Source organism: Tetrahymena thermophila (assembly GCF_000189635.1).
Source record: "Tetrahymena thermophila SB210 genomic scaffold scf_8254776, whole genome shotgun sequence".
Taxonomy (NCBI): domain Eukaryota; phylum Ciliophora; class Oligohymenophorea; order Hymenostomatida; family Tetrahymenidae; genus Tetrahymena; species Tetrahymena thermophila.
This window is the reverse complement of record NW_002476534.1, coordinates 726620-754615: the sequence shown is the minus strand read 5'-3', so window position 1 is coordinate 754615 and position 27996 is coordinate 726620. Positions and strand designations below refer to the sequence as shown.

The following is a 27996-nucleotide window of genomic DNA, read 5'->3' as shown; positions in this document are numbered from 1 at the left end:
TAGAATAAAAACCAACAAAAATTTAAATTTTGCAATATTTTATAAATTTTCGCAATTGGTTTTTTTTTATTGAAAGAATTCATTTGAGTTTTTTTGCTATATCTTAGATATAAATTCTTTGTAATTACCAAAATATAAATAAATTATCCAATTCACTATTGCTTGTAGAATTTTCATATTTTCAAACATTAAACGCTTATAAAATGAAAAGCTTATTCAAGCCAGATCCTTCAAAGCAAAATAAAGAATAGGATGCCCAAATTAAAGAAATTAATATCTCATGTGAGTAATTAATTTGCTTTTTAGAAACTTTTATGATTTAAATTTCATTAACTAAAGTTGGAATACTAAAATGAAATCTTTTTTAATAAACAATAGCTAAAGAAGAGAAAGATGATAGTCAATAAAAATAGGATTAAAGGTTAAAGAAAAGGACTGGCACTGGATTGTCTCTTTTTGCTAAAGAAAGTAAAAAACAGTAAGAAGACATGGGCAAAGATGATAAATAAAAAGATTAAAAAAGTAAGGATTCTCAAAAGAAGGCAAAATAAACAATTAAATTAGAAGACTTGCGTTTCATACTTTCAAAAGATAGGTCTCTTGTTTCATCTCTTGGAAATCAGTTTAAATCATACATAAAGAACTAGCAAATATACATTTAAAAAGAACTCAAAAATATAAATTTTTGCAGATAAAAAATTATCGCTGTAGAAGAAATAGAGACTACTAAGCTTACTTTTGAGAAGTACTGTAATGCTTAAGAGTTATCTCTCAAATAGTTAAGTGAATTTGTAAACTAATTTAGCAGAAAATTAAGTTAAAGAAATTTTTAATATAAATTAGATTAGCTTTTTATAGAATTCAGCTATTCCATCAGTGAATTATTTGCTAGAGTAGGTTAGGATTCTAGAATTTTTAATCAATGATTTTGAAATACAGCTAAAAGAATTGTTTACAATGGATGAGAATATATAAAAATTTAGCTAAGAAGAAGGCAAGCAAAATGAAATTTTGTAGCTTTAGTAGGCTTAAGAAAAATTAGCAATTAATGCCGAATACTCAGGTACTAAGTTAAAAAATAAGCTTTAAATATATGTCAAGGATAGAAACGATGAAGTAAGAGTAAGCATCAACCATTCATTTTTAGGAATTTCGATTTAAATCATTTTGTGTTATAAAATAAAAAGGAGTTGGTCTTGCATCTAAATAAATGCAAAGTTAATTATCATGGTTAAAGTTTGACTTTCTTCAGTACATTTTTCTTTGATATTCTGATGTATGATTAGATTGAAGAAGTTTAAGATTAAAAGCTATTAAAAGAGAAGCTATAATAAAAATAGCAAAAGGCTCCAGTAAAATCTTATAAAAAGCAATGCAAGGTTGGTTATATTTTTGTTTGTACAAAACTCAAAATGATAATTAATTATTTTTAAAAACTTCAATAAATAGAAAATCCTAAAAGAATATCTAAAGGAAAAAAATGTTGACAAATATATCCCTGATAGTGACGAAGAAGAATTTGACATGAGAATTGATACAGCAAATGAGCCATAAAAAGAAATTTAAGTTTCTGATGACGATTAATCTGTAAATAATGATCAAAATGGAGAAAATTAATTTGAAAATTAAGAAAATAAACCCTCTATTGCTGAAGATAAATTGGATCCAATTATTGAAAAAATGAATTTAGATCATTAAATTGAAAAAACTAAGGAAGTTCCAAAGGTTAAATCAGTACTGAGATTATCAAAGCTTCAATTATGAAGGAAGAGTGGACATTTTTCTAACTTATTTAATTTAAGAATAGATAAATCATTCATTCCTAATATTATGCTTTCAATCAATGAAATAGAAAAAATATTAATTTAATTTTTCTAAATCATTTAAAAAATAAATATTAGCTAAATTTTTTCTAAATCATTTGTATATGTCACTTTATTCCTACTTTTAATAAAATGGCTATATTGTTTGTTATCATTTTTTCAATTTCAATAAAAGGACTGATTTTCAAAGTAGTATTTTAAAACATTTTAATCTCAATATTTATTAAATATTTGTTTATTTAGTTTAATCTTGATGTAAAATTTTTTGTATCTGTTATTTTTTTTATCTAATTTTCTATATGGATTTAATTTTATTCTCTAAAATAAAAATATTTACTATTTTTATTCTGTTTAAATTTTTATTGACGATGACTTTCTTTATATATCCCTTATTTTTCATTAAGTTTTTAATTCTTTGATTGTATTTTATTAATTTATTTCTATTTTTAATTGTCTAATTTTATTATTAAAGTGCCTTTTTATTAAAAAAAAAATTGAAGCAATCTAATTAATTAATAAATGTAATTTTTTATGTAAATATTTTTTGATGACTATAATAAATTTGTATTTAACTTTTTAATTAAATAATTGAACTTTTTTTATATTAGATTGATAAACAATGCCTATTTATTTTACTACTTTAGAATAATAACATAAGAATAATTTTTATTTGAGGATATTTATTTTATTTTTTAAAAAATAAATTTTATTTGAATGAAATTTCAAATTCAAATTTACATAAAATAAATTAGATTAAATTTACTCAAAAGATTGAAAAAATTAAGAAATATATCTGTTTTTCAATGAATATCGAGCAATGTATCTTTATCTATTTATTTTCAAAGAAAGATAAATATCATAGGAGCAAAAAAATATGGAGAAGTAAGACAATAATTTGCTTTTATTCAATAAGACTAAGTAAACTGTTTGAATAATTTGCAAACTTAGTTTAGTGCTATGATTAATTGTAAAGAGAAGGCTTATTATATTGATTCGATTAAAGGATTTTCATAATATAATTTATAACGTATATATGGATTTTGTACGATTATAATTAAATTACTGAAAAAAACTAAGAGAGTTTGCTTTAAAATTATCAAATTTCATTTAATTCGTCTTGTGATAGAACTGAGAATAATCAAATAGATTAAAGAAGCAAATAATTAATATATATTCCTTAGTACAAATATCATTTTTAACATTTAGTTTTTATTATCGCTACTTTATTAAGCTACAATCAGCCAAATTAGACATTAATCAGCTTACTAGAATTTGAATAGTATAGTTTTTATTTATTTATTGGTTGTTTGCAGATGGGTTCAGGATGCTCGCTGGGTTTTAGACAAACTAAAAATCCGGTTTCGAAGCATAAGGGTCAATAATTTGACAATTAATCTCAAAATCCTGAAAAAGGTAAATTAAAAACAAACAATTTTTCTCTAGATTGATATAGTGAAATGATGCAATATTCAGTTTATTTACTACTATTAAACAGATAAAAATGGTCATTACAATGAAAGCCAAAAAAGCAATCACCAAACTCATTTAACGAATCCACTTTCTACTGATAATTATGGAGCGAATGAAGAATTTATACAGTAGGTTCATGAATTTGAAAAGGTGAATTAGATAGGAAGGTATTTCTTAGAAAGCGAAATGAATAGAGCAATTAATGCAAAAGCTATTCAGAAATGGGACAAATTTTTAAGTGAAGGCTATAAAAAATACATAAAAATGAAGAAAAGTAATCAGTGTCGCCACATTTTTACAAAATAAAATGAATCGTTTCTCTTTAAAAATAAGGAATTATATTTGACAGTTATTTATTATGATGGAAAGGAAAAAGAATTAAGCTAGTTTATTGAAAGGGGATTAGTTCCCTAGAGTGATAGATGGAGTGCTTGGAAAGCAAAATTAAATGTGTAAAAATACTTCATTAAAGGACTTTATGAAGGACTTCTTAGGAAGTAAAGTAAATATGTAAAGGATATAAAGAGAGATATTGGAAGGGGTCTTAATCACCCCTTCTTCAAGCAAGAAGATTAAATTCATTCACCCTTTAAATCAGAGTTGAAGTAGTAGCAATAGCAGTAAGAGGAGGAAGAGTTATCAAATAAAAAACAATACATTTTTACACAAAAGGAAGTTCTAAATACAAAGTAGAGCATAAAGGAGTACAATGCTGCAGTTTAAAATTCTCCTAATTTTTCTAAAAAAAATTTTGATTAGCTTTCTTAGCAATAATTAGACTAGCTAAATACCTACAATTATGCTAAAAAATCAGTTACTTTACAAAAAAATTCATAGATAAATCAAAATGAAGAATTTGATGATGATAGACTTAGCAGACATTTCTCAGTCAAAAATAAAAAGACATCAACAATATAAAATGAAATGAATGAATAAATAAAGGAGCAGTTTTCTAAAATCAACTTGGATAAGCCAGACAATGAAGAAGTCCACGAGAGGTTTTAAACTTAAATTTCCAACTCAAAAAATCCTTACTATACAGCTCATAGAAAATTAATCTAAAACAATTAGAAAAAAAATCATCTATTCGATTATGAATCCATCTAAAATTAATTTAAGTGTATTGGATAAGAGTCTTTAAGTAAAGTACTGAGAGCTATATCAAACTATTTTCCTAACATTGGGTATACTTAAGGCATGAATATAGTTGTAGGATTTCTTCTATTAGTTAATGGTGGAAATGAAGAAGAAGCTTTTTGGATGTTTGTTTCTCTTGCTCGTTCTGAAAATTTTTTATTTATGGGTTTGTATGAAAAAGATTTACCTATTATGAATTTAATGGCGTATGTTTTAGATGACAAATTAAGATCTTTGTATCCAAGGCTTCATCATTAAATCTTAAAAGAACTAGAAGTAAATTACTAAGAGTGGTTTACTTGGTGGTCATTAAGCATTTTTTTAGAGAAGTTTCCTTTATATGCCTGCTTAAGATTTTGGGATTTCATAATAAGCCAAGGTAGCTTATTTTCAATTGTATCGATTATAATTGCTCTGCTTAAGCAATTCGATTAATAAATAATAGGACAAGATGATCGTGGTATGTTCTAGGAGTTGTTAGACAGTTTTATGAAAGGAAGTGTGACTGATCAAATCGTTGAATCCGTTCTATTAAATGCAAAAAAAATATAAATGACTAAATCATACATTTCACAAATATCTATTTAATATTTGAATTCTACTTTTTGTATCTCTAAAATCACTGAAAAACATAATATCTACACAGACTATCTCACTCAATTAAATAAAAGTTCCCAAATGCAGCAGTAAGCCTTATTCATTTTAACAAAAGAAATAGAAAAAAAAGTTTGTTAAGAAATCGTTAATCCTCTTTCGGAAGAAGGAAACAAATAAGGGACTGAAAGAAATGATATTAAAGATAATCAAGCTTCTAAGCATTAAGACTAAAATAGTGAGCTAAGTGAAAGATAAGTAGTTTAATAACCTCAAATAGATTATATGAGTTCTGATATTGATTACAATAACCGTCGTCTAAAAAATTCACCAGATAAAAGTACAAAGCTCTAGAGTAAACTGCCTCCAATCAAATAAAAAAAGAAAGATGTTTAGCTAATTTAGCCTGATGACAGTAACGAACCAGCGAAGAACAAATTACTCGCTATAAAAAATTCTAATAATAAAAGCAAAGATGAATAAATAAATAAAAATTTATTTTAAGGCAGCAATGAGACAGAAGAAAAACAAAAATCTAATTTACCTTTAATTCATCTCTAATCTATTTAATCAAACGAAATATTCTCTCAACAACAACAACAAAGATAATCATTTACAAATTAATAATAATAATTAAATCAAAAGAATAATTCCCTCAAAAATACCAAAAATTCTATCCATAAGAGGCGTTCGAGCTTTTAAGATGTGCATGTGATGAGTTTAGATTAAATTGAGCCTATTTAAGACCAGAATAATCAAAATTAACACTAAGATTTAATTACAAATTAAAAAAATCACTTTAATAAGCTTTAAAATTTAATTTTAAAGACAACAGGAGAATCCACTCCACATTCTAAATATTTTTTCAATTCTCCAAATAAAAATAAAATTCCTAAAAGACCTCTTTCTTCTTACTAAGATACATCTAAAAAATTCAACAGCAGCCACAATCTTTATCAAAATAAGAGAAATCAAGTTGATGAAATGAATGAAATAAAAAATGCTCAGAGCATTTTAAAAGAGGATTAAGAAAATCAAATATTTAAAAACCCTAAAGAAATAATAAGCTCTTCTTAAATCGATCAAAAGTAATAAATTTTAAATTAGCAAATGGGAGAAAAAGATAAAGAAATGCAAAAATCTCTAAGCCAAGTTGGTTCATCAGCAAAGTAGAAGAATTTTTCTAGCTAAAATTCGATAATCTAATCTAGCTAGAATGAGAAACCATCAACGAAACTCCCCTCTATTTATCTATAACCAGAGAAAATAAGCTAATAACTGTTTAATTAAGGTTAAAATGTTTTAAATAAATAAGAACAATTACCTGAAAAAAATGAAAATGTAATAGACACTAATTAATAGCATGAAGAAAGCAACAGCTAAACTTAATCTCATGGAATAGATAATGATGATGATTTTAATATAGAATAAAACGTTCCTCAAAAAAAACCTTTGTCTCATCAAACTACAAACTCCATTCCTAATTCTTCACATAAAATTAACAAATATCACAACGTTTAGCTTGATAGTATAGAAAATAAAACAAAAAATTAATAAAATTTTAAAACTTCTAATTATTCATCAAGACCTAGTTCTCATTATTCTTCTAAGTACGAGCATGAAAAAAGAATGTAAAAGCAATAAGCAGCAGCTGCTGCTGCTAGCATGATCCAGCCAAATCATTAACAAAATCTATCAAATTTTTCTACGCCCTCAGTAAAGCAAAGACAACTTCCTTCACTGTCTTTCTAAAAAGCAACCTAGGCTTTCAATCATATTGAGGATACAACATAGCCAGATAATTAATTTTAAGCAAATACATCTATAAATTAGCCTCCACTATTACAAGTTAGAGATAGAAACAAGCAAAGAAAATTCAGGCCATTTTCAAATACCATGAATTAGCCAGCTGAAAATAATCAAAAATATTATTCTAGTAAATAAGTTGAAGAGTCGTAATAAGAAAAAAATTAAAGCTATGAAAAAAACATCTCTAAAAAGAGTACCATAAAAACTCCTCAAGAAAAACAACAACTAAACGAAAGTGAAGTACTCAAAAATTAATAAAATGAGAAGCCTCAAAGCAGATAAAATCTTGAAATAAATAAAGAAAATTATATAAATAAACCAGAGCAGACAAGCCAAAATTATGAAACATAAAATTTAAATGTAAACAGCTCCTCAAAAACATAAGATATAAATAGGTTACATAATAATGAAGAGACTTAATCACAAGAACCTGAGAATAAATTATAAAAAAATGATTAAAGCTTCTTAAATCAATTGAATAATCCTTCTTATTAGCTTGAAGAAACAAAATAAAACGAAATTAAATTTTAAAATCCAAATCAAAACAAAGACCATTATGATTAATATGAAAGTGTAGAAAAAATAGCAAATAATATCCAGCAAGATAAATATAATCAAGCTTAATTATATTAAGAAACAGAGCAGAGTAAAAATTCTAAAGAAAGCTACTAAGAACAATTAGATTAATATCCAATAAGTAAAGAGTAATATAAAATAAGTTAAGAATAATATCCAATAAGCTAAGAATAGTATCAAATAAGTTAAGAATAAATTCAAATTAATAAAGAATAATATCAAATAAATTAACAATAATATCCAATAGGATAAGAATAATATCAAGTAAGAGATGAACAATATCCTATAAAATAGAAAGATGAATATTAAATAAGTGAAGAAGGAGAAAAAATTTATGAGCAATATTAAGCTAAGTAAGAAGAGTATTAAACAAATATAGAGCATTAATATTAAATAAGCAATCAGCATTATTAAATAAGTAAAGAGCAATATTAGATCGAACCTTTGAAAATTGATTTAGGAGAGTAGAAGATAAATTTAGTGCAATAAAAGAGTGAGAATAAAGATTCTGAGATAGATGTAAATAATTAATAGAATTAGCAGTTTCAAAATATAAACTATGATCCTAATAATAACAACAATCAGTAGCTTTATCATAAAGACAGCCTTAATAGCTAGGTAAAAAAAGAAGATATTGCTTTTAATAGTAATCTACAAAATGATATGAGCGCTTATATGAATGAATTTCAATAGCATAATTACAGTGGGTTTAGCATTAATCTTACTTAAGGAGGAGCTCATAATTTTTAAAACAGTATACATAATTCAAACATTTAATAGAATTAAGCTAAAATTTTTTCAGTGAATTAAATTCCTTCTCTCAATAATAGCAGAATTAATGATGATAATAGGAGCTAAATTTCTGAGTATGGGTTTTAGAATCAAGGAGGCATATCTGATTAATAATAGAAAATTTCTTTTTCAAATATTCCTGATTAAGTCAATAACGAAATTACATATTCAGCTGATGAAAACAAATAAAGAGAATTAAAAGAAAAGAGCTTAAGAGTTTAGCAGCAGTCTACACTCGAACATTTAAGAGATTCCGATATTAATCAAATATCTGCTGAAGATAAAAATTCAGATTAGTTAAAGAAAACATTAGAATAAGCAGATTTAGAAGGTAAATTATAATTCCAATCTAGTTCATTTACTTAAACAAAACCTGTAGATACAACTAATAAATAATTTTAAATTTAATCTAATGAAACTGCTTAAAGCAGTCCATTTTCTCAGCCTCGCCCACAGTTTACACCAAAAACAGAAAGATATGAATCATCTTTTAACGTAATACCAACTTAATCTCCATTTAATTCCTAGATTATCCTAAGTCAGCAACAAGTATAAAAAAACTACTAAAAAAGTAATAGTCTAAATTAGCTTGGCAGTGTTGCTTCTTAAAACGTACTCCACTCAGTATCTTAAATTAGTTAAAATAATATAGCAAACTAAAATGGTAAATTTAAAAACCTTGGTAGCTCTTAAGGTTATATTCCATCAAATGGATACGATAAAATTAATAATTTTATACCTAACCATCTTCCTTACTCCAGCTCAAACTATTATTTATAGGAAATAAAAGAAGAAAATTATGGTGAAAGAAACATGAAGTAAAAATAGAATAAGGATTAACAATAGTCTTAGCTTTAAATAAGCTACGAAGAAGAACACCAAACATATGAATAAAGTAAGTTAAATAATAGCAGCTTATCACATAAGACTTAAATGAGTAATAAAGAACGTTTGTAAAATTTTGCTGAAAATTAAAATGATATTTTAGATGAAGTGAGTAGTTCTTAATTCAATTCAAATGTTTCTGCTGCTTCAAAACCACCTTAGCCTTCTTCTCATCATAGAAAGTCTAGCTTTACGATTTAAAGTTAAATGTAATAATAATTGCAAAAGCAGGCTCTATAATAGTAAAATTAATAATTACAATAGCAATAGCAGTAAGAATTTACTCCTCAGAGAATAATTAGCTCTGCAGCCCAAAAGAATATTATATTAACCTAACAAACAAATACTATTACTGAAAGCAACTCTTTGGGTTAATTAAATGTGATCTAAAATAAGTAACTAAATAACGAGTAAATAGTAAACATGAAAAGAGCATCTATAAAAATAAACAAAGACTATTAGACTCCTAAAATGCACAGAAACAGCATATAAAATGATTAAAGCAAGAGTTATTCTAACATAACTAGCTAGGGTAAACCTAATTTTACTCCTTAAATTTCTTAAAATGATAATTAAGAAGCCACACTTGACAAATAAAATTCAAAGAGGTTAAATCCATTAGCTCAGTCTGTAGATGAAAAACCTGAGTAATTAAAATCAATTCATAGCAACACAGATTTCTTCTAAAATTTCTCTGCATAAAAAGAGTTTTTCTAAAATAGCTCTGCCTAAAAAAATTTTAACAAACAGCTACAAGATGAAAGCTCAAATTTATCCTCATCAATTGTATCCTTTCCAATTCCTAAACATTTAATAACCATAAGCCCATCAACAACTCATCTTTAACAAATAGATTAGAACCAAGAGATAAATGAATACAATTAAAGCAATTAAAACATTAGTCCTCTAAAAAATGAAAGAAAAAATCATTCAGAAAATGAAATCCCTTTTAGCAATGATAACGAACAACAAAACGTATAAAACATTCATAATTAAATGGATAATATAAATTAGAATGAAAAAAACGATGAAAACTAAAATAAAACAGAATAATTCCAAGAAAATCAATAAATTCCAAATAATTCTTTTAATAACTTAGAAGAAAAATAATAAAAACCTTAAACATAAAATGCAAGAAAGTAAAGCTAGCACAAAAGTATCGATAATCCAAGTATAGACTTTCTTAAGTACAATTTTTCTGCTTCAATAAACAACTTAAACAACCAAATATGACTAAAAAATCTTTAGTCTGGTTTACCTTTTCAATCACAATTAAATGTTGATATATATATAAAGCTAAATCTCAAATAATGAACCCTTTTACAGTCAATTGATATAACTGTTTTATATTAAAAATGATTTTTCAAATTACCAAACTTTTATCAATTATAATAATCATTAAAGTATAACAATGAATAAATATAAAACAAGCATAAATATTTTCTATCTATCTTAGAATCTATAATCTTTAAACATCTTAAATATTATAATTAATTATTGACACTTCCTAAATAAAGTATTAATTATATAACAAACAAATCTCTTATGGAATAAATTACCAACAAACAAAATAATCATATAAACAGATATTACCTTTTCAAATTATAATCTTAATTAAACCTTCTTACAATTTCTCTATAATAAATAAATAAATAAATAAATAAATAAATAAATAAATAAATAAGTTTTATCTTTACACTATATTTTTTCTAGTAAATTAATTTCATTTTCTAATATTTTTTAATTATTTAATTTTATTATCGCTTGCTTTACTTGCTGTCTGAATGAGAAAAACAAAATCATCCATTTATATTTATTTTTTTTAAATTTATCAAATTTAATGTAAAGTAATTTAGAAAGTTAATTCTTGAACAATTATAATTTTCATTTTAATTGGAAATTTTTGAATTTTTTTGAATTTATTTTCTATTAAAGTTAAATTAAAATTTTTATTTAAATTATTGTTAACTCAAACAAGATTATTTTTGTTATCATGAATCAAAAAATGTATAGAAAGTTGATAAAAATAATTATTTATTCTTAAAATTACTTTAATTTTATTTGAAATCTATAAATGATTAATTGACATATTTAAAATATTATTTTTTTAATTTTTATTAAATTAATTAGAATTAGTTTTGGTTTGCTTTTTTGTAAATATTTTATTCAAAATTTTTGTTTAATTTAAATTTTATTTTGTTATTCAGACACTAGCAAACATTTTCAAATATTTTTGTTAAAAATAAATAAATTTCAATTATTTTATTAAGTTAAATCTGTGCTTAAAATTAATGATATATCATTAATTAATTATTCTATATACAATTTAAATCAAAAACTGCTGATAAACTTACAAAATTTGATTAAAGAATCTATAGAAAGCAAAATAGCATTTTAGCTTAGCACTTAAATAATAAATGAGGAATATTATTGATTTCCTACTTAAAATGAAAATACTCCTCTTTGCAGTATTTATTCAAAAATTATAATCATAAAATTGTCCAGTTGAATATTTTGGATAAATTTAAGGATATTCTTGTTTAACAAGTATCTAATCGCATCTTTTCCTAAAATCTAATCCTAGTCTATCTAGCGAAGATATAATTTACACATCAAACTATAATGTTTTAACATAGATTAATTTAATGACTTCAAAGACAATACAAACAATAAGCACTAATAATAACGCAAATATTATTTACATGACAAACCAAGACTCTCTTGACAGAAGTGTCCTAATTATAGCAGATACAAGCGGATGTATTATTGAAATTGATGTAGAATTAAATGCTGAAATATAAAGATATTAACTAAACCCTAATATATACACGTTTGATTCGACAATAAATATTGATTATGAATCCTAAACAATCATTACTTACAAAGGCACAACCGTAATTTTTTTAAAATAATTTCATTTTTTTCCTAATGAGTAAGAAAAACGTAAAATAATATAAATAATTCAATTCAAATTTTATACATATTTGATATAACTTTGCTGTATATTTTGAAAATCAAAAATTTAGAGATTACTAATATACTTATGAGTAACTAACTCTAAACATAATACCTCTAGAAGCTACTCATTTAGACTTTAAATCCTTTTTTTATTTAAATTTACTTTTTATACACTTCCAATCCTTCAAAACCTTTCAATCTAATTTTTGAAAAATCTTCTTTCAAATATGGTTTTATTGATTGATAATAATGAAAATAAAAAATTATTTTAAGTTAAAAAGTTATAAAATTTACATTAACTAATTAATGATAATCGTGAAATATTTTTCTAAAAATAATAATTAAAAAGAAGATTATTTAAATTAATAATAACTGCATGATAATCAATCGATATATATAATTTTATGTTTTTAGATACTAAATATTACTGAAAAAATAATTTACTTCTCTCATTAATTCTTCTTGGCTATGTTAATGATTATTTTTATAAAATAAATAAGGTGTTCTTTATTAACTATAATACACAATCAGTGTTTTAGCCTAACATAGTTGGAAATAAGTATGTCAATTCAATTCTAATATAAGGTGTGAGTAGCATCCTTCTAAATATGAGTTCTAAGGCATATATTTGCGATTTAATAAAAAACACTTGTAAGAGTTTGTCTTTACCTAATATAAGTGCTATTTATTTTTTTAATTAGAATGGAAACTTTTTTGCAGTTTATGCTACAGGTTCTTAAGGTAATTCAATCACTCTATTTACAATTAATAAAACTCAAATGACTACATCTCGTACTTCCTACATGACTATACCTATAAGCATAAACAACATGGTTTTAGATGTGTCAAATCCATAAGTATAGTATGCTATAACGATTGGTTAATTTGACTGTAGAGTTTTTAACTTTAACACAAAGCAAATGCAAGTTTAAATAAATTTAATGTCTAATTAAATAGATGTTAAGGATACAACTAATCCTATGACATTAGCAAGCGCTTAAGCTGCTTTGCTTCAAACCTAATTTAACAATATTTACTTAAGTGGGAGTAATTTGGTAATTACATCTAATAATTTTGTCATTTTAATTAACTACCTTACACCTCAATAGCCTACAGTTACATCTATAAAATACATCAATTTAATTAACAATTTATACCAAAACGTTTACATCCTTCCTGCCAGCAGTAACAATAATATTGTACTTGTTGGTGATAAAACATTAGTTTATCTCTACAATCCATCACTATAAATTTATATTTTGAATTCCTGTATATCTACTTATTCTCTAGACAGCTAAATCTAAAGTTAATTAATTCAAGACGATGCCCAAAATTCGTAAAACAAAAAATATTTATTTCACCACTTAAATAAAACATTATTTTCCTAATAGTTTATTAAGCTTAAATAGTCAAGGAATTTCATATTAATGGAATAAATTAAATGGAAAAGTAATTTATCAAATTGCAACCTTGCCACCTGGATCTCTCTTTAAATTAAGCATTGCCCTAAGCAAAGTAAAATATTTTTATTTTTAATTGTTAATTGAATACAAACAATTTTTTTTTGTTGTAAAAATGCTTATCATTTATCTATCTGTTTATCATAATTAATTAGATAGTCTATTACAACTTCTAAGGGTTCTCTATTTATGATAATGTAACTAAGTAACTATTAGTGAGCAATATAATTAATACTGTGTAAGATGTTTAGTTTGATGAAACTAATTTCTTCATTTATCTGGCAGCTGGAAACAATCTAATTTTATATCCTGTAAACAGCTCAACGTTAATTTTAGGCAATTCTGTTTAGTAGACAGGAACATCTTAAATTAATTAAATGTTTGTTAATCCTCCAAATAGCTAAATTTTGGTTGTTAGATCTTCTTAAGCTATTCTCTACAATGTAACTGCAACTAAGATAGCAGTTAATACTACTATAGTTGATAATTTCATTTAGCAGTTATATGATATTAATCTCAATATACTAATAGCATACACATAGACAGCATCTAATTTCTACATAAAAGTAACATTTTATTGATTGCCTTATCTTATTTAAATTACATTTATAAAATAATAATTTAAAAATATTTTTCATATTTAAATTACTAATTTAAGATTTTGACTATTTAATTTAATTTAAGAATAAATTCAAATAAGTATTAAAAAATTGTTAAATAAATAAATAAATATTTTATTCTTAGACTTATGCATTCCCAAGTTCAACAATGGTTTAATTTGTAAATGATCCCACTTTGACTTACTCAATGCTAAGGAATAACCCAAGTACTTAAATAATAACAATGTATATCAAAAGTAAAAATTAAATAATTGGTTGGAGTTATAATTAAGCTACTCCTAGTAATGCTTAGTTATTCATGATTAAGGGACTAATTAACTAAATACAGTTTTATTTTATTGATACTGTTGGTGCTAATAACTTTTTAGTATTAATAACAGTTAATGGATTAGTTTTGGTTTATAATGCTGACACTTAGGATATTAAGTATCAGTACACAGTTCATAACTAATTAGCACCATTAAATTATTATCCTGATTAAATTAACAAGTTTGTGATCACATATGCATAAGATAATAGATTAGTTAAGTATGATTATGCTAATGGAAGGCTTGTTAAGCAATGGATGCTATCCTCCGTACCAATAGGTTTTACAGCTGATTATAAAAATTCTATGATTTTTGTTGGATAAAAGAATCAAGTAAAATTTTTTAATTTCCTAAAAATTCATTCTTATTCTTAAATTTTTTTCTTTTTTTTTTTTAAATCTTTTATTTAGCAGCTAATAGTTTTCTTGTGAATTTTTACTAGTAATTTTTCTTAATAGATGATTTTTAATTTTCAAGAAGTGTTCTCCATCTATTTAATTTAAATCATCTTAGATAAATAAATAGTGAGGGATATAAATTAATTTTTGAATTTCAAAATATGCAACAGAATTTAAAAAAAACATTCACAAATCTAAAAATTTTTAATGTTTAAAAATCAAAACAATTCCTTCCCAAAACAATATAGCTAAATAATAAAAGATGTTATTATAATTTCAAAATTTATTGATTTATCAGATATATATTAAGATAAATAAAATTTATCTGTTTTAAATATTTTAAAATTAATTTGAAAATTAAAAATCATAAATTAATTTTATTTTAATAATTTGTAGATTTACAGTCTTTCATATTAAGGTCAGGATATGCTGTAACAAATAGTGGGTTTTTAGAGTAGTACAGTACCAGGAATACTTAATTAATAAATTGGTTAATTTGTTTCTACAAATAATAATCTTGTGAGAGTGTATAGTATTTACACATTTTAATAAGTTGCATAGCTTGCATAAGTTCATACTCAACCTATTCTGTATATGTCTTTTGCAAGCAGCTTAAATTTAATCATACTATGCTCCTAAGATTAAACTTGTAGTGTTTGGAGTTCCATAAACTTTTAAATTGTATAAACTCTGTAATTAAACTAAAGCACTCCTGTATAATTTACTTGCAATGTTCCAACTGGTTTAGTTTTTTAATAAAATAATATTTACATAATGTGTTAAACAGGGATAGTTATTTAGTGGGTAATTAATGCTAATACTAATTTATTTTAATTTTAAGCATTCTTTACTTTCTCTACAAATCCAATTTAATCTACTCAGTCCTATCAAGAGCAAGGCCTCCTAATATCACTTGACACTAATTCACAAGGAAGCGTTCAATATATTAATAGCTAAACAATTGCTTTCACAGTCTAAGGAGATAAGTCATTGATAGACAAAACAAATTAATTATTCATTACATTCGGTGTAATTTTTTAATTTATCAACAAATAAATAATAATTTTTTTTTTAATTTATTGATATAAATAATTATCTTTTAGAATTCATAATTAATTAATTAAAAATTAGCAAATTTATCTCACTCAACTTAAAATATTTTTTTTCCTAGTTTTTGTTATTTTCTTTTTTAATAAATTAATTTAAAATATTTTATTGTTAATTTCTTATAAATAAAATTTTTCAATATTTAACAAAAATTTTTATAGAAAAAAGGAATAGTCTTATAATACAATTTATAAGGTAGCTTAGTATTTAACTATACAGTTCATAATGGAAATATAAATCAAGTTTTTATCGATGCTCCAGGATAGCAATTAATATCTATTGGGTAAAATATATACATACATATCTAATTTTAAAGAAATTTTAAAAAAATTTTTTATAAAAAAGTGATGACAACAACCTAAATTTGTACAGCAATTATGCCAAAGCATCTTTTTCAATACTGTAATTTTAATAAAATTTATAACTTATTTTTTTATTAAGTGTTTACCAATTTTAGTGAGACTAAAAGAAAATAAATTTCAATAACAAAAAAAGTTAATGTTATTAGCTTATCAAATTAATTTAATTACTAAAATTACAAATAAAATGTAATAAATAAATAAATAATATATTTTCTAAATTACCTTTATAGGTTTTGAAATAAAAAATCTTTTTTTACTTTTAAATATTTATTTATTAAAATCCTTTTTTTCAATAATTTTAATTTTATCTTACGTAGGCAATCTTATACTCATACAGCCCCGCTTAAAACAGGTATTTTTGATAGCTAGGCTAACTTGATAGTAGTTGGAGATAGCTTAGGTTCAATTTTATTCTTTAATTATCCGTTACTTGGGTTGAAACAGATAATATACTAAGCACATTAGTCTTAAATAATAAATCTAATTCTAAATAGAATTACAAATACACTTATTTCTTTTGGAAGTGATAATAATGTCAGCTTATGGAATTATTATGCATACTTTAAAACTGATTTTAGGATAATGATTTTCTAAGAAGGATGTAATTAATTAAAAGTTATCTATTTGTTGATTAATTTTATTAATATTTTTTTAATAAAGCTATATAAGATGGATTTTTATCAAATTAGTAAGCAATTACTATACAATAAAATGGAATGCTCAAGATGTGGGATTTTAATCTTTAGTATCAAATGTACATGCAAAAGCTGCAATAAGGATAATAAGATTATAATTTTAAATTAACAAATTTACCTTAATTAGGTAAAATTTTAGTGAATTCTATAGCCTAGGTTTATTTGCTGAGTAATAAAACTTACTAAATTATTAACTAAGTTTAAAATACTTGTAATAGTATAAAGACAACTACAAACACAAATAATTTATTCATGATATTTTGTATAAATAAAAACTAAATTAATGTCTTCGGAGAGAATCTGTAACTTACAAGCAGTTAGCCTACGCACAGCATCACTTCAATTTTCATTTTTACAGGAAGTTAGATCAATGAAGTTCTGAATGAGTTTGCTGCATATACTTCTAATTCTTAAATTGTTATTTGGAAATTTACAAGCCTGGGTGTATTTTCTTCTTCTCCTCTAATTATAAACATAACTCCCACTTCACAGATATATGCTATGTTTTACATATAAATTAGTAGCACATAATACAACATTCTAGCTTGTACGTACATCGGAAATATTTTAGTGTTTAGTTATGATACAGTTAACACTCCTTAGTTTTAATTAGAATTAGATCAAGCTAATAATCAAAGATAAATAGTTTTGATTCAATAAGTTGGAAATCAGGTAATAAATTAATTATTAATTTTTTATAAATTTATTAAATAACAAGCAAACAATATTTATTTTTTAGGTCTTTTTTAAAAGATTTGGGTTGCCTTTTGTTTAGGTGTATTCGACTACTAATTGGAGTAATACAGGATTTTTAGTAACTCCATGTATAGGTTACTAAAATAGATTAGATTATGACATTGCATCTGATTTAATATGCTTGACTTGCTTTGGATAATACAACGTTTATACGTTTAGCTCTTTGACTTTAATTGGCAATTTAAGAATAATATCTGAATTCTCTTTGTATGGAGATTAAAGCACTTCTAATAATGATGATTTGCGTATAGTTAATGGTTAATATATAATACATGCTCGTTTGTTGTACATCTTTATTTTTCAAGTCAATCGGAGCCAAAATACAATCACATATTTAGGAAAAATACAATAAGTGTATTAATTCTCAAAGGTTCTTTCTTTTACAGTAAATTAGCAGCCAACTTATACTGAGGTTGAATATGTGTTTGTAGGCACTAAGGTTAGCAAATTGCAATTTTTACTTTAGGGGAGTACAGCTTGCAAATAATCTACAAATATTTAAAATTTGAAGCAAACATTTGTAAGCTTAGTAGACATAACAAATCGCCTTAGTACATTCTTTGTTATGACAAACTTTTAGTTTTACGTTTCACTCAACAATAACTAAGCTCTGCCATAACTACCTTAGTTTCCTTTTGCTTCTTAATCTAGCTTATACATCAATTATAATAACAGCTAAGTCATATAAACCAGCAGCTTTCACAAATTTTATTCTTCGGTTAATGGGTTTATATCGGTAAATTTAATGAATTTGAATCTCACTTTCGAGAAATAAATTGGTCAAACAGGAGTTTAATAATTGCCATTTTTCAACATCACATCTGTCTCAATTATTAACTGCTCATTTTAGAATTTGAGTGGAGTGATCTTTTCGTTTTAGTAAGTTAGCAATATCGAGCTTAGTAATATTTTAATCTATAATTAAACAATTCAAAGCGTTGTTAATCCTACATCAAGCAGTATCAGCTAATACTTTTTTTCAATTACGAATGCAACTAGTATCAAAATATCAAACTTAAATATAACTAACTCTTAATTTATTTCATCTGCTCTTCTGAGTATTAACAACTTTGGTTATATTCAAAACCAAGCTAGCTAAATAGCAAATCAGGGATTAGTTACAGTTAATGGTTTATATTTGCAAAACAATACAATCTAATTCAGTAATTTAGCATCATTTATTGATATGCTTTTTATGAGTTAGGTAGTGATAAAAGATCTAATCTTCATTGGAAATAATAACACAGCATCATCTATTCCTTTTATGATTCCTTTATTGCTAAATTTATAGCTCTGCAATCTAAAATAGCTTCAAAACATTCAATTTATTTCGAATAAAGATTTCTTATTGCTAGGAGATAATAATTATTTTAATAATAAAATGGTAGGAACGAACACAACATAGTATTATGCCTCGTAAATCGATGACTATTTATAAGTTAATATTATAAATATTACATAAAATATATTTACAGATCTTTCTTCAAATAGCAATTAATATTCAAATCTTATTTAGTCTTTTTCAGATAATATAAGCTTAATAGGAATGATTGCAATAAAAAACACCTGCACTCTTCCATGCTTTGTTAACTCTATTCTTGATATTGAGAGCTCTAAAAATTCCTCACTATCAGGACTTCAATCATTTAAGAACATAGGATTTAAACAAGCAGTTATAGTTATTAATAATAGTACAATGTAAGGCTCTTAGTGGTCTTCCAATTAAAATAATTGCTCATAAAGTGGTTCTTTCTTACTTTAAAATTCTAATGGAACCATTACTGTAGGATAATTTACAGGAAATAAGTGCTCAGCTGATAATTGTGGTGCAGCAATATTTTTAAATAAGTATTCAAACTTAATTTTAAACTAAGTAAATTTTATTGAGAATCATTCCTTGCAATATGGAGGAGCAATATCATAAATAGTCTCATGCTCGCTATAAATTATACAAGCAGTATTTGACAGCAATAATTCGATTTAAGAAGGAGGAGCTATCTTCTCTTACTAAAGTGCTTTAAATATATCAAAAGCTAATTTCACAAATAACAAGAGTGGATTAAATGGAGGTGCTATTTATTTAGAGATGGGGTCACTAATCTTGTAGCAATGCTACTTTATAAAGAACTCTGCATAGAATTCTGGAGGAGGAGCGTACATTCTAAACACTAATTCTGCTTAATTAACTATTATAAATGCAAATTAAAATTCTGCTCAATCGTCAGGAGGTTGTTTATTTGTGTAAAGAAGTCATTTAAATCTGGATGATTCAGATATTGAAAACAATGTTAGCATGGAAGGAGGTGCTCTCTAAGTTAATAGTCTACTTTAAGGATCAAAAATCAGTTCTACTAAATTTATAAAAAACAAAGTTAATGGGTAAATTTTAATTAATTTTTTGACATAATATTTGATGATTTAGTTAAATTAAATTTGATAATATTTTATGAAAAAAATAAACACATTTCTTATTTTTTTAATTTTTTTGTTTGTGGTTTGTTTGGTTTTAAGTTCATTTTTTTAATAGTTATTTAAAAAAACTAATTAACATAGGAGTGGAGGAGCTATAAGAATGGATAATAGTGATTGTTAGGTATAGAATTGTATTTTTCAAGGAAATATTGCTGGAGCAGGTGGAGCAATCAGATATACTACTTTGAAACCTTAATTTATGCTTCCTTTAAATGGGAATTCCAAATTAGATTCATGCAATTCTTTTGGCTAGAATACCTGTCAAAATAATTAAGCTATTTGTTTTGGAGCAAACATTTGTAGCTATCCCAACTCTATCAAACTTCTACCTGGATAAAGCAAATTGTAAGTCGTATAAGCTAATTAATCTAACTCTTACTACCAGATTTAAAACATATAAAGCGGAGTTGATTCAGTAAATATTTAATACCAACTGCTTGATGAATTTGGAGATCCAATTAAGTTCTAAGATATTAATATACCTACTTTGTCACAAAACTCTCTGAGAAATTTAAAGGATTTCGAATTATAAAATAGTAAAATATCTTCATTTAAATTTTCTTTTGTTATTTAAATCATTTTATTAAAAGGGATGACTGAGCTTCTTGACTCTTAAAAAATAAGTTAAAGTTTATTCTTGGAATTAGACTCATATAAAAGCTTCATTTAAACCGATTAACCATCAAACATAGAATAAAAAAATTTATTAATTCTAAGAGATTATATTACAAGATATTAAGATAGTTAGTTCGTTATTGAAGGAATAGATATTATTGGATCACCATTAAAAACAGCTACTTTTAAGCTGATTTTTTAAGGAATAAACACATTTCATAACGATAAAACTTTATAATCCATGAAAGAAGTAGATATATAAATTTCCTTTAGAGGATGCAAGTAAGGTGAAGCTTATACTAAATATTGTGATACATGTAAATTAGGTTATTGTCAACCTTGCTAATCAGGTAGTTACATATTAGATCCTCCTTCCTCAACTACACCTCAAAACTGTACAGTTTGTAATAAACCATTTGCTGCATCATGCTCTAAGTCTACTATTCATTTACTTCCTGGATATTGGTACTTCAATTTTATAAATTTTAGAAATTTTGCTTAATAATTTTTTAGATTCTTTATAAAATAAATCAATCCTCATCCTAAATTATTACTGAAAAATTTTTATAAAAGTAATTTCGTATTAATAAAGATGAAGGGTAAATAATTGAAATCAAATAATAAATCAAAATCATAATAAAAATTGAAAATAATTTAAAATAAAGCAAAAAAAGTTAAATTAAATTATCAAAAATTAAATAGTTAAATGAGAATTTCATAATATTTTTCTTTCAAAATAAAGAATGATAAAATTTTTAATTAAAATTATTATTCATTTATTTATTAATTTAGGAGAGAGAATAATATGACTGACGTAGTTGCTGAATGTAATTAGAAGTTTGGTCTTTGTATTGGCAACGATAGATATGGATATTGCAAATAAGGATACACAGGTCCAATTTGTGAAACATGTGATCAATTTGCAGAAATTTGGGGTAAATCTTATGGAAATTATGACATTCTTGAAATGAAACTTTGCATGACATGTGATAATTTAAAGTAATATATACCTGGGTCTGTGATTTATGGTATTATAATTTGTTGCTTGATTGTTGTTTTAATGAACGATGCGAATTCTAAAATGATTAATAGCATCTAATCAAAACTTTTAAGTAGATCTAATATCCTGCATTTAGGAATTACTTCTTTTACAGGAAAGACGCTAATTATTTTTAAAATATGCATATTCTACATGCAAATTCTCACAGCTTTAGTGAAATTTGACATTATCTTTGAAAATTCTTTGAAAATTGCTAAGTTTATCCCAATTTACTTATTTTCTCCTATTATCAGTATGGAGTTTTGGTTTGACTGTGTTTTATCTAATATAGATATTGGAGTAAGTATTTAGTACATGAGATTAATATGGAGCTTAATTTTATATTTGATGATCTTTACATTCAGTATGATCATATACATTGTGTTTGCAGCAATAATCTATAAGAACTACAAGTATGAGCAAAAGATATACGTGACAATAAAATACTTCTCAATAAACTTTTTTATTTTTGCATGGATTTACTTTTTTTACATAATGCAACATAGTTTATTGTAAAATTTTATGAAAATACTTTCTTGCAAATAAATTGCAAATACAGAATATATTGTAGGATAGCTAAACAAAGTTTGCAATGATTTTGAGCACAGTATGTGGTAAATATTGTTTATAATTCCTGTTTTTACTATTGTTGGATATGTAATACCTTTCTGTTTATTCTACCACATACACTTAAATAAATTCAACCTATACAAACCGACTAAAATATTCTTTATAAGAAAATATGGATTTTTATACTTTGAATATAAGCCTAAATACTGGTATTGGGAGCTCTTAAAATTACAATTAAGAACCTTAATAGTAATTTTCTTAAATGCATATGAAGAAGATATAAAAAAGAAAGGATGCTTCATTCTAGTAATATTAATTATATATTCTCTTTTAGCATAAAAGAATCAACCCTACTAATTGCCTCAAATGAATAGTTTAGATAAAAGATCGAGTATTATATCAGCTTTTCTGGTATGGCTTGCCCTAGTATCTAACAATAACAGTGATGAGGGTTAAACTAACTTCTTCTTAACAATTATGGCTATTGCAATTATTTTATTTATAATTAATTTTATCCTCTAAATTCTCAAAGATTTTTACAATAGAAACGAGTATTTCATTGCAAAAAGTAGACCAGTTTAGTTTTTTGTTTATTATGCAGGATATTTCCTTCCTTAAAATATATTCTATGCAAGAAATAAACTTCTAATAAAATTATTTCCATAACTATACAGAATCATTCATTGCTAGCACTTGATTGGCTTCGACCATATATAAAGGTAAAAAATAATTATTTATTGATTTTATTATTTATTTATTTATATTTATTTTTCCATCCATTCATTCATTTGCTGGTTGGATAATTGATTATTTGATTGAGTCTTAAATTCTTTTCACTCAGTTTTTTAATATTTTATTAGATGGAGATTTTTAAGAACATATATTATGGATTTTGGACGAAGAAGAAGGAGAGATTAATATGCATAGTTTTATGTTTATTTAAATAAATCAACATAGGCTTCTAGTAATAATTAATCAAGTTAGAATTTAAGCTCTAAATAAAAATTGATATAAGATGATTAAAAAATTAATGATATAACTAAGATGAAGAGCATTTAAAAGAAAGACTAAATAAGAAATTCAAAGAAATCGTAAAAGGGTGAAGACCCAAATTTAAATAGAAAAAATTCAAGTAAATTCTAAATTGAATCTAAAAAGAGCATTAAAAATGATGAATAAGGCTAAATAATAGAAATTTCAAGTAATTCCCCCAAATAACAATAGTTAATTCTTAAAAAAGCTACATCTATTGGTGAAGAAATAAAAGAAAAGTAAGATAACCTAACAAAAGTAGGTATTATTGAAAAAACTTAAGATTTTGAATAAATTGATGATGACGATAGAGATGATATCATAAAAAAGATTTATCCTATTAAAAGACCAATAATGTGCTTGTCAAATGCTTATTCAGGAATGAAAATTGATAACTATAAAGATGCATAGATAAAAGATTTATGCGAAAACCCCTTTTACTATCATGATTACTCAGTCAAATACAAATTCGATAAAGAATAAAATAAATAAATTACTGCATAAGGAGAAGAAGAAATAAAAGATCTTCGATACAAAATTTGTTTAAACAACCAAGGCAATAAATAAGAAAACGGTAATAAAAATATTTAATTAATATATAAAATAAATTAAATGTCATTTTTTTATCAAAATAAATAATAATAATTAGCATTTTAGCAAAATCAAGACAATGCATAGATTTATAGATTATAAGTTGAAAACCAACAAATCCAAGGATAACAAAATGTATAGGAGACTCCATAGGAGTATGAAGTGTCTATGCAGGACTTATCAGATATTATGAGTGAAGGTAAATAAAATTAAATAATTTAATATAAAATTAACATTGATTGATTATATTTTAATTTAATTTAGACTATAACACAAGATAAATCTAAGAATTTTAAAAGAAACCTATTAAAGAGAGTGAGCTTATCAATTTTTCATAAGACAGAAATCTAGAAATGATTTATTCTCCTAATTCAAATTCTATCGACTATGGTTAATCTGATTTTAGGCTTCAATCACCTCATAGTTAATAGAATTGAAATTCCACAAAAATATAATTGAAACAAAATAAATATTGTCTTTTATTTAATTCTGCTAAAAACAGAAAAAGATGTTTATATATAAATAAATAAATATATTTTATGTAAATTATAGCTTTTTAAGATAATTATATATTTATTTAATGGCTTCTAAATATAAAATAGCAAAAAAAAAGAATTAATAAAAATCGTATTTTTTTAAAATTATTAAAGCTAATAAGTAGAAATATTTATAAAAGAATTCTGAATAATGTGGAAAGGTTTTCTTTCTATTTTTTAATGATAATATAAAAAAATAAATGAATAAATCAAAATTAGTTGTGAATATTTTGTTAAAAAATAGAATAGATATTAATAAATAATAATATACCTAATATATTTTTAATACATTTATTTATTTATTTAATTTTTTATGTTGTTTGTTCTCAATACACAAACTTAGAAGTGTTTGAAAAGTCTTTTTTAAAAGTAAATTTAGCAAAATCGAAGGAATCATATCTTGGGTTCTTTTATTCTATTCTCTCAGTCTTTTTTAATAGAACTCTTTTTAATTATTTAGAAAAGATTAATTGTTGTAAGTGAAATACTATTTTTATTACTTATTGGTCTCAGTTGCACCGAGCTGGCTTTCAATTTTAATTGCTTTGAACAGAAGTTCTTTAGCATTAGGCAAATCTCCACTATATATTTTTTTGTTTGCTTGATAATACAAATCCTTGATCCTTTTGTTTGCTTAATCACTTTCAGGCTTGACCCAATAAAATTTATTTAAATTAAATCTGAAATCGTCCCATGTTAGATAATTTGGTGGTTCTTTATAATCCTTATCACCTGGTTACAAAATTGTATCTCTTTCAGGTTATATTTTTTGAATGAATTCTTCCACACTGCAATCAGGAACTTTACCTACAAATCCTTTATCAGCCATAATCAATTCGTAAAGTTCACCCAATTTATCTAGAGGAATTTATGCCTTTTTATCTAAATTCATAAAATTAAGAGATTTCAAAACTTTTTAGAAATATACCTTTATCAAATTGCTTAAAGAGCGACTTCAGTCTACTCTTATCCCATTCAGTTATTATACTTAATGGTTCTTCTTATTTTCTTCTTTCCATTTCCTGCTTTTCTTTGCTTATTGGAACTTTAGTTGTGTCGAAAACAATATTCTATGCCTTTTATTTTGAATGAAACGATAAAAAACATAATTGATTATTTTAAACAAAATTAAATACTGTCCTCATTAATATTGTTTATTCTTCTAGCCTTTATGTTTCCTCAAATCTTTTCTTTTTAATAAAAGTAGCTTCTTTATACAAATCTTTCTCATTTTGAGAGAACATAGCAGATGGAGGTATTTTAATAACCTTTTTTTCATCCTTTTTACTTCTAATTTAATTATAGTCAGTTTCCATAAATTTCTTTGCTTTATTTCTCTCTTCTTAAGTTACAACTTTCAGTTATTATTTTTAGTTAGTATTAGAAATAAAAAAATACTAAAAATGAATGATAAATTTAATAATAAAATAATATTTACCATGACGATCAAAAACTTTAACTGAAGGCATAGCATAAATAACACGCAATCTATAGTGAGGTTCATCTGCAAGAGGATTATCAAATAAATCTTTGATAAACAAATATTTTTATTAATCATTCATAATATTTTTTCAATTAAATCATAAATCTCTACCTAATTATTTTAAGCTTGTTAGATGTTGCATCTTTGATAAATTTAAATCCAAATCTCTCAATTCATTTTTATACAATACAAGCGTCTCTAAGTGATTTAAAAACTACAGACTTCCATCAAGTGTTTTCAATTTATTGTTAAAAAGATACAAATGCTTAATTCTGAAATTACTATCAAGTCCTTCTAATCTTTCCATCTTAATTATGATAAAATAAAATAATATTTTTCAACTGAATCTCGAATTAATTGCTAAATTAAATTTATTATTTTCATTTTGTCAATTTAAAATAATTTATTTTTATTCTACTTTATTATCGTTCAAATATAAAACTTCTAAATTTGGGAAATCTTCAAAATTTTTTATTGTTTCTAAGCCTCTTTAACCAAGATGAATTTCTTCAGTATCACGCGCCTGTTTTCTATTTTTTATAGGAATAACCTCCCAAGGATCCCCTATTTTGCTTTGCTCTTAGGCATTACTTCTTGCTAATAATCTATTAAAAGTTAAATCCATTTTGCAGTTTCTTAGTAAAATATTTGATAGATAATAATTTAATAACTTATTGATGCTGATTAAATTATAATCCACTGATTGAAATTAAATTATTAAGATTATTTTACAAACAAATTATTTAGATAACACCTCAACTAACATTTTAAGAATATGGCAAATCAACCAAATATTATTAGAACTTACTTCTTAGTAGAATATTTCGCATAAATAAAAATTATTTATGCAAAAACATTTTTTTAATTTAATTAAAGCATTATTGTATAAAATATTTTTGCTTTAATCTAATTATAAATAAATGTATCACAAAATTTGATATTCTCTTGAGTTTGCTAACAAATACTAGAGTATACTATTAGATAAAGTGTTTATATGTTTAAATTATTTTTAATAATATTTAAATTTTGAAAAACTTTACTATTGAAAAATGATTTAAACTCTATCAGTATCATTTATATTAAAGTAAATCTACTGATTAATTTAATAGGTAGAAAAGCTTTTGATTTATCAAAAAAAAAAAAAGAATTATCAGTATTCTTAAATACTTTATAAATAATTTGAAATAAAAAAAATAAGGAAAGAAATACTTTGCTTGCACAAAAAAGATATTTTATGAATATTATTGTAAACTTGAAAGGCTTTGAATACATTCATGTTAAATTAATTGACAAAATAATACGTAAAGAGATAAAAAATAATCTAATTAAGAAAAATATTGAAAACAAAAATCACAAACAAAAAAACAAACAAACTAAGACTAATAGTTGAATTCTTGAAATGTTAGAACACAAAAGATATGGAAAAATTTTCACATACTGCGAATTATTTATGATTATTCTGAAATTCGCTTTGTTTATTCTACTAACAGGAGCTATTATAGCTATTTCAATTTACACTTAAGAATCCTAAAACTTGGTAAAAGTTATACAATCTGCTAAATTTAGAACTTACAACTCTGTAGTACATTACAGTCATAATGATGAAAAAAATAAATTTTAAAACTTAATTAAAGAAAATACCAAAACTATTGATAATGATTAAATTCTAAAGTAGCATATTTTTAATATTCTTAAAAAGTAAATTAGTTAAAATTAGTATTTAGAAAAAAGCAGTAGTAATAAATCCTAGAAATTTCATTACGTAGAACTTAAGAAATTGAGAGTTGATGTTGATTTTAGTTTAAATTAAATAAGAAACAAATAATTGGAATAAATAATTTTAAGCAGCATTTAAGATATTTAGATGTAATTCAATTATTATATAAGCTACGATAATGTTAAGCACAT

General features: G+C 24.1%; 4 protein-coding genes across 4 annotated transcripts; 3 read left to right on the top strand and 1 right to left on the bottom strand. All coding sequences in view use genetic code 6, as the record gives it.

Annotated features, from left to right (window-relative positions):
• Window positions 1-5: 5 nt before the first annotated feature.
• TTHERM_00157830 (hypothetical protein) lies at window positions 6-1764 on the top strand (the record flags this gene model as incomplete). The annotated part of the gene is made up of 5 exons (XM_001009711.2): window positions 6-282; window positions 379-791; window positions 844-1122; window positions 1188-1379; window positions 1450-1764. Exons 1-5 carry the CDS (start codon window positions 204-206, stop codon window positions 1762-1764), a joined length of 1278 nt encoding a protein of 425 aa, XP_001009711.2. The 5' UTR covers window positions 6-203.
• A 1372-nt stretch (window positions 1765-3136) lies between these two features.
• TTHERM_00157850 (rab-GTPase-TBC domain protein) lies at window positions 3137-10319 on the top strand (the record flags this gene model as incomplete). Its single annotated transcript, XM_001009713.1, has 2 exons — window positions 3137-3236; window positions 3319-10319. 2 exons carry the CDS (start codon window positions 3137-3139, stop codon window positions 10317-10319), a joined length of 7101 nt encoding a protein of 2366 aa, XP_001009713.1.
• Window positions 10320-11503: 1184 nt separating this feature from the next.
• Window positions 11504-24506, top strand: TTHERM_000157849 (transmembrane protein, putative; the record flags this gene model as incomplete). The annotated part of the gene is made up of 17 exons (XM_012796046.1): window positions 11504-11980; window positions 12545-13380; window positions 13436-13559; window positions 13660-14070; window positions 14249-14764; window positions 15227-15859; window positions 16099-16220; window positions 16283-16339; window positions 16617-16900; window positions 16960-17666; window positions 17734-20129; window positions 20304-20758; window positions 20813-21302; window positions 21630-23165; window positions 23307-24052; window positions 24128-24268; window positions 24334-24506. The coding sequence occupies 17 exons, from the start codon at window positions 11504-11506 to the stop codon at window positions 24504-24506; spliced, it is 10104 nt and encodes a 3367-aa protein (XP_012651500.1).
• A 425-nt stretch (window positions 24507-24931) lies between these two features.
• TTHERM_00157880 (hypothetical protein) lies at window positions 24932-26713 on the bottom strand (the record flags this gene model as incomplete). Its single annotated transcript, XM_001009716.3, has 7 exons — window positions 24932-25049; window positions 25106-25487; window positions 25534-25681; window positions 25742-25959; window positions 26044-26133; window positions 26200-26395; window positions 26507-26713. The coding sequence occupies 7 exons, from the start codon at window positions 26711-26713 to the stop codon at window positions 24932-24934; spliced, it is 1359 nt and encodes a 452-aa protein (XP_001009716.2).
• Window positions 26714-27996: the final 1283 nt, after the last annotated feature.